Genomic DNA, 11,782 nt, shown 5'->3' on the forward strand with positions numbered 1-11,782 from the left:
TTTCCAGTGGTGAAGGGGTTAATGAGAACAGGCACCAATCACCTTCCTGTTTTCCGGAAAGTGGAAGTTTCTCTGCTGTGGTTGGAAAAGAAAGTGGAAGGCTCCAGTGTATAAACTGTGGACAGAGCCAGGGACACAACCCAGGAGTCCTGGTTCCCAGCCCCCGCTGCTCTAACCACTAGACCCTCCTCCCTTCCCCTCCCCGAGCCAACGAGAGAACCCAGGAGTCCTGACTCCCAGCCACCTCTGCTCTAACCAATAGAATCCACTCCTCTCCCAGAGCCAGAACCCGGGAGTCCTGGCTTCCAGCCCCCGCTGCTCTAACCACTAGACCTCACTCCCCTCCCCAAGACAGGGATAGAACCCAGGAGTCCTGACTCCCAGCCCCCTGCTCTAACCACTAGACCCCACTCCCTTCCCAGAGCCAGGGACAGAACCTAGGAGTCCTGGCTCCCAGCCCTGCTCTAATCTTCTTATCACTGGACTTTCCCCTCATCTGAACAGAAGATTTGTTGTCTCTATTTAGCAGGAAGTTCCTCCCGGCTCCTTTTCCTCCCTGAGCATTGCTGTGTGCCCGGGCTGCAGTTCCAGAATGGCATGAGTGCGTCTTTATTGTTTATCTGCCAGAACTGCCTTGGTTGGTGTCAGCAGTGGGATCAGACCAGCCCCCCCCACCCCAGCCCAGGTAAGAGCTGCTGTTTGCAGAGCTCCCCATCTCCGCAGCTTCCCTTGTTTTCTGCCTCAGTTTCCCCCAGCAGTGACAGCCGTCTCTCTCAGCTGCTGGGAGACGTGCTTCTTCCACGTAACTAGGCACTGCCTAGCAGCTCAAAGTGCGATGGGGCAAAAAAGGGCCCAAGGCGATCCTCAGACGTGTAAACAGGGGAGTCCTCAGTAGAGGTGGGGAGGGGTTTTTAGCCTCCATCTAAGGCACCAGTGAGAGTGCCACTGGGACTCTGCGTCCAGCTCTGGTGCATGTATCTTTAAAAGGATGTTGAACAGCTGCAGAGGGGGCAGAGAAGGGCAGCAAAAAGGGCCTGACAGAGAGACACCTGACCGAGCTCCAGCTGCTGAACTAGTCAAAGAGATGAGCGAGAGGTAACTTAAGCAGCGTGGATAAGGACCTTCCCGGGCAGGAAACCCTGGGTCATCAAGAGCTCTCGAATCTCGTGGAGAACGGACACCCAAGCCAGGCTCATTCCAGTTCGAAATCAGGCACACTTCCCAGGACGGCGGTGAATTCTCTGTCTCTTGGCGTCTTCAGATCTAGACTGCCAGCCTTGCTGGAATATGTTTATTGGGTTTAATGCAGGGGGAGCTAGGAGTCAGGGCACCCAGCTTGAATCCCCAGCAATGAGAGGGGAGTGGGGTCTAGTGGGTTAGAGCGGGCAGGGGCTGGGCATCAGGACTCCTGGGTTCAATGACCAGGCAATTTCTCTCACTCAGAATCGCTCAGCAACGTTGGAGCTGGCTGATGGGGTGGAGATTGTGGGCTGTGAGAAGGAAACAAAACTTAGGATGGGGAGAGCAGGGTCTGTGTCCACATAATGGACACTTTCCTCTGGGGCCCCCATCTCATGGAGTCAGCAAAGGAGCTGAGCTGGGCTGGAGTGAGCCCTTCGAAGGAGGAGGTGATGCAGAGAACAGGTGAGGGCTAATTTAAGCAGAGCCCCCTGACTGCATGGGGAATACAACTGTCTGTCTGTCCCCATCCACACCCAGCTTTCTATACACCTCTATCTAGCCATCCCCTTACACCCCCCTCTATCTATCTTATCTAGCTATCATCTATCTCTCTATCCCCAGACACACCCACTCTATCTATGTATTATAGCAAGGTGCCAACTCTGCTAAAGTTAACAGCAGCTTTCTGTTTACAGGCCACTCCTAAGTGCTCTAAAATCCACATGCTCTTTCCAATTGCTTTCCAATTGTCTTAGCAATTTGCTGTTCTTCATGGAGGAGAGTTAATGCGCTACATGTAGGGTCATTGGCGCTAGTTTGCTGAGATACAGCCCCTGCCCCTCCCCTTCAAGTTCAGAGATTCTCCCAATGGGTTTTTTGTGCATACTTGCCTTCTAAAGACCTGATGGCTTAATGGGGGTGTGGAGGGGAGAGGGAGATGGAAATTATGGTGGGAAGGGGACTACATATTGCAGGGGATGGGGAAGGAGCGGGATACACCAGCCTTTCTAACAAGCTTAAAGTTCCTGTAACCATCATGTAATAAAACTGCCCCGTTTCTGGGGCACAGACCTGGTCGGAGATTTCTCTCTCCAGCCCTGCGGGCAATGACATGTTGCAGGTGGTTCAAACCATGGCCATTCACTCCATTCCACTGCCACGAAGCATGCAGCGCAGCCATCCATAGGGTTGCCAACTTTCTGACCGAACAAAACTGAACACCCTTGCCCTGCCCCTTCTCTGAGGTTTCGTCCCGCTCCCTCCTCCCTCCATCGCTTGCTCTCCTCCACCCTCACTCACTCATTCATTTTCAATGGGCTAGGGAGAGCTGGTGAGGGTCCCTTTTTGACCGGGTGTTCGGTTGAAAACTGGACACCTGGCAACCCAGCGCTTAGCAAGCACATAGTGGCTGTATGGCCTTGCGGAGAGAACAGCAGATTGGAGCTCGGAAAACCTGGGCCATATTCCTAACTGCCACCTGCCTGCTGGGTGACCTAGGCCAAGTCATTGCCCAGCTCTGTGCCTTGGTTTCCCCATCTATATGATAGAGGCCATTGTGATCATCTAGCCAGGCCTCCTGGATAACACAGGCCTGAGAACTGCTCCCAAAATAATTCCTGGAGGAAATATTTTAGAAAGATATCCCATCTTGATTTAGAAATGGTCAGCAATGGAGAATCCACCACGACCCTTGGTAAATTATTCCAGTGGTTCCACCCTTCCTGTTAAAAATTGATGCCTTATTTCCAGTCTGAATTGGTCTAGCTTCAACTTCCAGTCATTGGCTCTTGCTCGTCTTTTGTCTGCGACATTGAAGAACCCCATTATTAAACATTTGTTCCCTGTGTCGGTGCTGGTAGACTGGGATCAAGTCACCCCTTAACCTTTCTCCTTGTTAAGCTATGCCTGTCTCTGCCGCCAGTCTAAAACTCATACATCCCCACCCCGAAGACGGCCGTGCAGGACCGTCAGCAGCTTCAGAGAGCAGGGATTTGCCGGATTTGCTTTTGTCCTCGCTCCTGGCAGGTGCTCAGTGAGCTCCTTGCACTGGACTCAGTCCGCTCGATGGCTGCATCTGCCAGCCTCTTTGAGACCTTTTCATATTGAGTGGCAAAAAAATTGGTCAACGCACGGTTAAGGATGCCCGGGGGTATCTCGTGCCCGTGCAGAGCATCAAGTTCAGCCAAATGCAGTTCTCTGCAAGCCAGCAAATGCAGAGGGAAGGTAAATGCCCAGACAGCCTTATCTTTGCCCCTGGGGCTATCAGTAGCCACGGGGAATTCTCGGCATGCAGTCCAGCTGCAATGCAGGGTGGAGGGATTAGACGGAGCATCTTGACAGAGCTGTGGTTGTGATCTGGGGTGGTCTGGGGTGATCTGGAGGTATATATGGGCCCCGCTCACTTCCCCCCGCCCCCCACGCGTGTGATCCAAGGAAAGAGGGGAACGCATACCTTGAGAGACCCAGTATGTCCAATTTTGGCAGAATTCGATTTCTATTTTTTAAATACTTTTGATAGACAATACCAATGTTTATTTTTAAGCATTTCCCCCTATTTTTATAAATTTAAATGTTCCCCATTGCACACAATTATGGAGTTTAAGCCTTTCCCCCCTAATTTTTATTTACTCAAATGTTCATAGTTGTGGGAAGTAATAGCGGGGTGGGATCAGACAATAGGGGAGGGTTGGACAATAATAATTTAATGTCAGTTCCACTATATCCTTCCAGTTCTGGTCGCCCCGCTCAGAAAGGAGATAGTGGATCTGGAAAAGGTTCAGACAAGGGGAACAAAGATGCGCAAGAGTCTGGAGCAGTTTGCAGACGAGGAGAGACTAAAAAGATTAGGGTGGTTCAGCTTAGAAAAGAGGCGACTGAGGGGGGATATGATTGAGGGCTATAAAATCATGAAGGGGGGTGGAGTAAGTGACTAGAGAAGTGTTATTTACCCTTTCCCACAATACAAAAAACCAGGGGTCACCCGGTGAAATGAACAGGCAGCATGGTCAGTATAAACAAGAGGAAGTGCTTTTTCACACAACAAGGCTCCGTTAACCCATGGAACTCATTGCCAGGAGACATTGTAAAGTGTAACTGAGTTAAAAAAAGAACTGGATAAGTTCCTGGAGGATAGGTCCATTGATGGCTATTAGCCAAGATGGTCAGGGATGCAGCCTCTAAATCTCTGACTACCAGAAGCTGGGAGGGGAAGTTGGGGTGGATCTCTCCAAAATTACCCTGTTATGTACACACACTCCTGAAGCCCTCATGTTGGTCATTGCTGGAGACAGGATACTGAGCTAGACGGACCATTGGTCTGCCCCGGGATGGCAGCTGTTATGTTCTTATGACAATAGATGCTGCGATTCAAAAAGTGAAACTTCCCCACCCTTAAAACACAAACTTGCAGCTTTGCATGTCAACATACACTCAGCAAATACCTTGAAATCAAACTCCAGTTGTGCCCGGGGCAGCGTTCCTCTTACTTTTTGATCAATTTTGATCATCATAGATGGAAATGTCGGCTAGTGGGTCGATGGGTGTGATGTGATCCTCAGGGTACAACGTGGAACTGGGGTACCGCTGTGCCTGCTTAACTCTCCGGCCTGGGCTGTCTCTCACAAAACTGTGCCAATCACAAGCAGCAATCCCCTCCAGGCGCTGCGATCACTCAGCCACCAGCAGGTGGAGCACCACGCCCAGCTAAATTTCACCAAGACTCCCTGAGCCACTCATGAATCAGCCATTCACCCCAGCCCAATGCCTTGCACCCCAGAAATATACCATCTGACACGGCTCATGACTACCTTGGACAGTGAAAGCTCATTAATTTGTTCACCACTTCGTCAAAGGGTAGGGGACGTGCAGCAGTCCCTGTTAACCTGAGCTAAGATTCCCCGAGCACTTCCACCAAAACACACTGTTTTAGGTAAAATATAAAACAGATGTATTAACTACAGAGAGCTGGATTTTAAGTGATCATAAGTAGCAGGCCTAGAGGTCAGAGTTGGTTATGTAGAAATAAAAATAAATTCGCCGTCTACATTCTACAGACTAAGCAAGATTTGGATCAAGCAGTTTCTCACCCTAATAGATGTTACAGGCAGCTCACAGTTCTTGATACACAGGCTGGATTCCCTCTCAGCCTGGGACCAGTCTCCTCAGTTCCTAGTCTTTGTTTTCCAGACTATCTTCCAGGTGTTGAGATGGGGACGGGGAGAGGCCAAGAGGTGATGTCACCGATCCTCATTTATACTTTCTCTCCAGCTGCTAGAAAGATCCTTGCCCTGACGTAGGGGTCAGGCAGCGCCCACTGCATATGTGCCCTCTCTGAGGAGTGTGGATTCTTCCTGATGGGCCATGATCGCCTGTCTGGCCAGCGATTGCTGCGCCTTTGTTACCACTGAAAGGCCGGCTGTGGGCGTCTCCCAACGTCACAACATATTTCAGTAACACACACGTAGGAAAACATCATAGCTCCCCATACAGGGCTAGCACGTACAATCCAACAGGGTATTAATGTTCAACACAGCAAGACTTTTTAAACAATACCTCACACAGCATGCATTGTATAAAACCCTTCGTAACCCTGCTGAACCTGCCTCGAGGTTCCCGGGTGCGATTTTGATGTATGGAGTGCCTGGTGGGTACGGGGAAATCAACGTCGCTCGACAGCGGATGAAAACTGAATGCTTTGCATTGCGTAGGGTGTGTCCGTAGCAGGGCATTGGCTTATCCTGCGGTGGGGATTGGCAGCTGTGGGGCAGGAGAGGAGCCTGGTCTGTGGGTTTAAAGAAGGGGAAGTGAAAGGCGAGTTAGATGGTGTGGGGCACGTGAGGGGAAGGCGCTGAAAGGGCTGTGAAATGTAGCTGCCAGGCGGAGTTTCACAGTTTCTCTACTTGCTACTAAGCAGCGGCTTGCTGCCTTCCTAGACTGTCAGGGAGATCTCAGGGACTGGTCATTGAGAAAGACTGGGCTACCTGGCTGTAGGAGGGGGCAGGCAGTTCCTGTTAAATACATGGCACAGGTGGTGGGGGGGGTTGTGTTATGGGTGAAGGGGGCATGGCACAAAAAGGGAGCGTGAAGGTGGCACACGGGCGTGGACCCAAGTGCTGTATTTCCTGGTCTGCAGAGGCTGGTTGATTTTGGTGTTCGGGAAGGGCCCAAGTTCCACCCCGGGCAGCCTTAGCTCTGCGTCAGAAAACTGTTTTGAGGCTGAATCAGGCTAATTGCAGGTTCTCTCCATCCATGGTCTGGGTGGGATCTCGCTAGGGTCGCTCCCCCCCGCTCTGGGACTGTCCCGGCATCTGCAGGAATAACGAACCTTGAATGAACTATTCAGGGCCGGCTCTAGGTTTTTTGCCGCCCCAAGCAAAAAATTTTTTGGCTGCCTCCCACCCCAGCCCTGGGCTCCCCCTGCATCTCCCTGCCGCTCCAGACCTGGGCTCTCCCCCCTCATCTGCACCCCCTGTTGCCCCAGCGCTGGGCTCTCCCCCCCACCCGCACCCCCTGCTGCCCCAGCGCTGGGCTCTCCCCCCCACCCCACCCATACTCCCTGTCACCCCAACCCTGGGCTCTCCCCCCCACCCCACCCACACCTCCTGCCGCCCCAGTCCTGGGCTTCCCCACACCAGTGCTGACTCCGCCCGCTCCCCCCTCGCCTCCAGTCAGTCTGGCGCTGGCAGAGTCGGGGTAAGTAGGGGGGCTCCCGGGCCCCGCCTCAGCTCAGGGTCCCTCCAGCCGGGGCTCCCACCTCCAGGACCGTCCAGAACCTGGGAGGGCAGAGCCGGGGGACCGCCCGGGCAGGGGGCTGAGGAGCTGGGGCAGGGCAGCCCCAGAGGGAGCGTAGCCCCGGAGATCGGGACGCAGGCCCCACACGGCTGCGCCCTGGGCACTGGTCCCCACTATGGCCCCGCTGCTGCTGCTGCTCCTGGCCGCCCTGCCACAGTCCCTGGGTGGCTCGGGCCACTTCGCCAAGCCCCGGCTGCGGCGCTGGGGGCGACCGCCCTGCGGCACCTGCAGGCGGCTCCGTGTGCCCCGCGAGGCGGCCCCCAGCCCGAGTGTCCCGCGCTCGGACCCTGCCTGGCCCAGCCACAAGGTGCGGGCGCTGCTCCCCGATGCAAACCGCAGCGGCCCCAGGGCACCCCCCGTATAGGACGTGCTGCTGCTGCCAGGGCCGGCTCTAGGCTTTTGCCCCCCCAAGCGCAAAAAAAAAAAAAAAAAAGGCTGGCTGGAATGCCGCCCCTGAAAATGTGCCGCCCCAAGCCCCTGCTTGGTTGGCAGGTGCCTGGAGCCGGCCCTGGAACTATTGTGTCATGTGATGAAACCTCCAGGTACACGTCCCAGCCAAACTGGCAAGCCTAGATCTCGCTCTCTTTCCATCCCAGGTTTCCCTTCACTGCAGCCCTTTATTTGTACCCTGCCCACCCCCGCCCCGGCCAGTGTGAAGGGACAGCTGGGGTCATGGCCCCCTCCCCATCTTTCATTTCCTCCCTCTCGCTCTCGTCGGTCCCTCACCTTCTCCCCTACCTGGGACGGGGAGGCTGGTCTGTGACCATCCCTGTTTCCCATCTGGCTTCCCAGCAGCTCCCTCCCCCCTGAGGATCAGGCCCCAGGGACCCCCCAGCGATGGCGCTTATCCGGATCGCAAGCGTCATCCTGGCTCTGCTCAGCCTGGCGCTGCTGGTGGAGGCCCTGGTCTCAGACAACTGGGTGAAGGTTAATGAAGCAGAGGGGAGTCATCTTGGGCTCTGGAAGATCTGTGTGCCACAGGTTTGCATCTTGTATCCAACCAGAGTACCAGGTAAGGAAGCTGTGAGTCCTGTCCCCAGCTCTGGGAGGGGAGTGGGGTCTAGTGGTTAGAGCGGGTTGGAGGCTGGGAACCAGGACTCCTGGGTTTTCTCCCCAGCTCTGGGAGGGGAGTGAGGTCTAGTGGTTAGAGCGGGTTGGAGGCTGGGAACCAGGACTCCTGGGTTTTCTCCCCAGGTCTAGAAGGGGAGTGGGGTCTAGTGGGTAAAACTGGGGGGGCGGTAGTGGTGGTGGTAACTAGGACTCCTGGGTTCTTTCCCCAGCTCGGGGGGGAGGGGAGAGACAGGGGAGTGGGGTCTAGTGGATTAGAGCAGAGGGGCTGGGAGTCAGGTTCTCTCCCCAGCTCTCGGAGAGGACAGATGAGTGGGGTCTAGTGGTTTAGAGGGCTGGGAGTCAGGACTCCTGGGTTCTGTGCAGTTACTGATTTAACCCCTTCCCCGCCCCACAGGTTTCTTCCACACCATCAGGTTTTTCATGATCCTGGCCATGTTCGCCGGGTTTCTCTCCTTCTTCGCTCTCATCGCCTCCTTCTTTTGCTCCCACTTTCGCTCCGTGTCTCTGATCCTGGTCTCCACCGTGGGCAGCTTCAGTGCAGGTACCGCACCCACAGGGCCCCCACCTCGCCGGCCAGTCCCGGACCACGGGTCCCACAGCTCTATGGATATTGTGGATCCCCTACAGCCAGCCCTGGGGAGGATGCCCCTCTCCCCTGGGATCCTGCCCTGGGATCTGGCAGCTCCCCCGGGTGGTGGGCTGGGGTAGGGGCTGGGACTGAGCGTGGGCCGCACTAAGGGGTGTCCTTGCTGTTCCCTTTGCCCCAGGACTCTGTGCCATGATTGCGCTGGTCGTGTTCGCCAATACTGATTGCCAGCTTGTCATGCCAGGAATGCTCTCCTACAGTTGGTCCTACGGCCTGGGCTGGCTGTCCTTCTTCCTGTATCTTGGAACTGGTGAGCGCACCTAGGGCTCTGTGGGCTGAGATGCAGCCATCTCTTGGGTGGGGCAGCTGGGGAACAGCCACACATAACTTCACGTGGGGATGGCTTGCCCACCACTGAGATGCAGCCACCTCTGGCATGGGGCAGCAGGGGAACAGCCACACAAAACCTCACATGGGGATGGCTTGCCCACCACTGAGATGCAGCCACCTCTGGGGTGGGGCAGCTGGGGAACAACCACACATAACATCACATGAGGATGGCTTGCCCACCACTGAGATGCAGCCACCTCTGGGGTGGGGCAGCTGGGGAACAACCACACATAACATCACATGGGGATGGCTTGCCCACCACTGAGATGCAGCCACCTCTGGGGTGGGGCAGCTGGGGATCAGTGGATGATGCTTCCATTGGTTCCGTCACGGTCCTGAGCCCATTTCTCTCCTCTGCCCCAGGTGCGGTAACGCTGCTCACCCCGGGATCCTCCTACAGCCGAGTGTGAGGCCCACACTGCCCCCTAGGGATGGAGCTGGGAGGGCTGGATGGAGCTTGCAGCGTCGTGGGGACGAACCTCGAGCAGGGTGTGTGAACTTGTGTGTCTATCTGTCTGTCCTACTACCCTCTGCTGGAGGGGATGAGCCCTGCTGTGTGTATATGTCACTCTGGGCTCCCACAACCCCCCATCACAGCGATTGCCCCCCCTCCATACAGCCCCCCTGCCCTCCTCTCTTCTTCCCGGGGCCCCCAGCTGAACCCTATTTCTTCCATGGAGATTAAAGGGCCTGTCCTCTAAGCCTTCTGTCTGGGGATTTCTGGCCCCTCAACAACACCCCCATCCCTCCCACTCCCCTGGGGTGAGTGTCAAAGACAGGCAGGACGCCTGGGTTCTCTCCCCAGCTCAGGGAAGGGAATGGGGTCTAGTAGGTAAGAGCAGGGAAGGGGGGGTCAGGACTCCTGGGTTCTATTCCTAGTGCTGGGAGGAGCGGGGAGACGACCAATGAGAGCAGGGGCGTCGGTTCTGATCACAGCAGCTCTGGGAGCTCACGCTCGGTTTCTGGGGGTGTTGGGGCTGCAATGTTATAAAACACTCCCTGTCCAAAGTTGCTTCGCCGCTGACCCTGACCAGGCTCCAGCGGGCGGAGGTGTTCAGTCACTGACATCTGCCGTGTCAGAGACGGAAGGGGTGGGCAGGGGGGTGACTCAAACCGGGGGAGGCCGGGGAAAGAGATGGGCGGGTAGCCAGGGTAAATCAGGGACTGAATAGACGGAGGGTTTTTTCCTTTCTTAGATGCTAGTTTTTGAAATGATGTGGAAAATATCCCCCCAAATTCTGGCGTTTACATCTAGATCCATCTCTAAAATCAGACACTTTTAGCCTTTTTAAAATTTCAGTCATTCCCGAATTCACCGCAGAGATTTCACAGGGGTGGAGAAAGGTGACAGGCCGGCAAAAGAATTAATATTGGGAAATCAATAACTGCCAGCAGTTGGTAAATGTGAGCGGGAGCAGAGATTCCTCTTGAAAAACCCTGCTGTGGAGAGCAGCTTAGAGCTAAGCACGGAAGATTAGATTTTTACTGGTAAATGTCAGTAAAGTTTTATCTAATCCTTTCACGCCGCGCTGTAATCTGCCGATTTCACTGTTTACACACGAACGGACGAGAAAGTATTTCCTCATTGGTATTAATCAAAGTTTACAGCCAGGCAAAGGAAGAAAAACGCTGACGAAGAATTTCTTTGAGTCAAAATCCAGCGATCTGGACTTTTGAACTAGGCCTGTTACAAATGGAACAGGTCTGATTTGTTGCTTGATGGCTGTGTCTTTTGTGTATTTTGCCACGTGATGTATGTTGACAATGGGTGTTGTAAAGAGTTATAAAACTGTAGCTTCTTGAGCCCCAAGATTGACTGCCTTCGAATAAAACCACCGACTAACCGCCCCGCAACGTCACACGACTGCACGGTTATAGAGAGACATTTTAAAAAATGATTAAAGAAAAACATTGTAAATTGTCCGGGGAAATTTTTTCAAAAGTAAACATGGAGTTCTGCCCAACACGTCTATATCTAGGCTTGGCAGAGAGGCATTTTTATCGGTGAACGTTGATTTCAAGGGGCGAAAAAATATCTCCCTTGATAATAATTGACATTTACAGAGTAAGAAGAACGCTGCTTGAGAACGTCTCGGTGTTTGATTTCAGGATATTGACTTTGCATATGCGCACCAGCGACATTTGTGTTTTAAGGGTTAGAAAGCCTTAACTTTTAGCATCTCAACCGCGGCGGTCAGGAAGTAATTCTTGGCCGACCCCGCTGCTCTCTGCTTCCCCCCGGGAAATCGATAACAATCAGGAAAGAATTGTGAAAATTTCCAGGGATGAGAATTGAAAAAAAAACACGCTTGAAAATAAACATTGATCTTGTCCGTTGAAATGATCAAGAAACAAACACTGAATCCTGCAGACCCTGGTTGTGATTCTATCCCTGCCCATGTGGGGGGACATAGACGCAGGGCAAGAGAAGGACGGGGCCGAGGGCACTGCAGTTAGAGGTGTGATCATATAGTCCATCCCGTCGCCATGCCCAGGGCGTGATCGCCCCCTACTGTCCGTGCCCCAGGTTTATTGCAGGTCTGGACTGAGATATCCTGAGCAATTAGTGACCTTTCTATTCCCCTGTGATAGGGGTGGCATCCCCCGCCCCCCTGCAGCACAGCGCCCCCTAGTGCCTCCCTGGAGCATTGGGACCAGCCCTGACTGCCATGGGAGAGCCCCCCACCCCCCTTCTTGTCTCCCATCCATGCCCAGATTGTGCCCGCCCCTGCTTAGCCAGAGAGAGGAAAGTGAAAGGACTTG

General features: G+C 54.2%; 1 protein-coding gene across 2 annotated transcripts; it reads left to right on the top strand.

The window, feature by feature from the left end:
* Positions 1-545: 545 nt before the first annotated feature.
* Positions 546-10,940, top strand: LOC128827200 (protein NKG7-like). Of its 2 annotated transcripts, none has more exons than XM_054011010.1 (5): positions 546-685; positions 7,765-7,984; positions 8,438-8,584; positions 8,811-8,939; positions 9,383-10,940. In XM_054011010.1, the coding sequence occupies exons 2-5, from the start codon at positions 7,810-7,812 to the stop codon at positions 9,427-9,429; spliced, it is 498 nt and encodes a 165-aa protein (XP_053866985.1). In that variant the 5' UTR covers positions 546-685; positions 7,765-7,809; the 3' UTR covers positions 9,430-10,940. The 2 variants fall into 2 exon arrangements, with proteins under 2 accessions (XP_053866985.1, XP_053866986.1); XM_054011011.1 differs by having other exon boundaries at positions 7,768-7,984.
* The last annotated feature ends 842 nt before the right edge of the window (positions 10,941-11,782 follow it).

Source organism: Malaclemys terrapin, chromosome 21 (genome assembly GCF_027887155.1).
Source record: "Malaclemys terrapin pileata isolate rMalTer1 chromosome 21, rMalTer1.hap1, whole genome shotgun sequence".
NCBI classification, from domain to species: Eukaryota; Metazoa; Chordata; order Testudines; family Emydidae; genus Malaclemys; species Malaclemys terrapin.

Excerpts from the sequence above, each read along its gene's own strand:
- LOC128827200 (XM_054011010.1), top strand. The coding sequence starts at position 7,810 with ATGGCGCTTATCCGGATCGCAAGCGTCATCCTGGCTCTGCTCAGCCTG. Across the intron at positions 7,985-8,437 it reads GTATCCAACCAGAGTACCAG|GTTTCTTCCACACCATCAGG; the intron begins GTAAGGAAGCTG and ends CCCGCCCCACAG. Across the intron at positions 8,585-8,810 it reads CGTGGGCAGCTTCAGTGCAG|GACTCTGTGCCATGATTGCG; the intron begins GTACCGCACCCA and ends CCTTTGCCCCAG.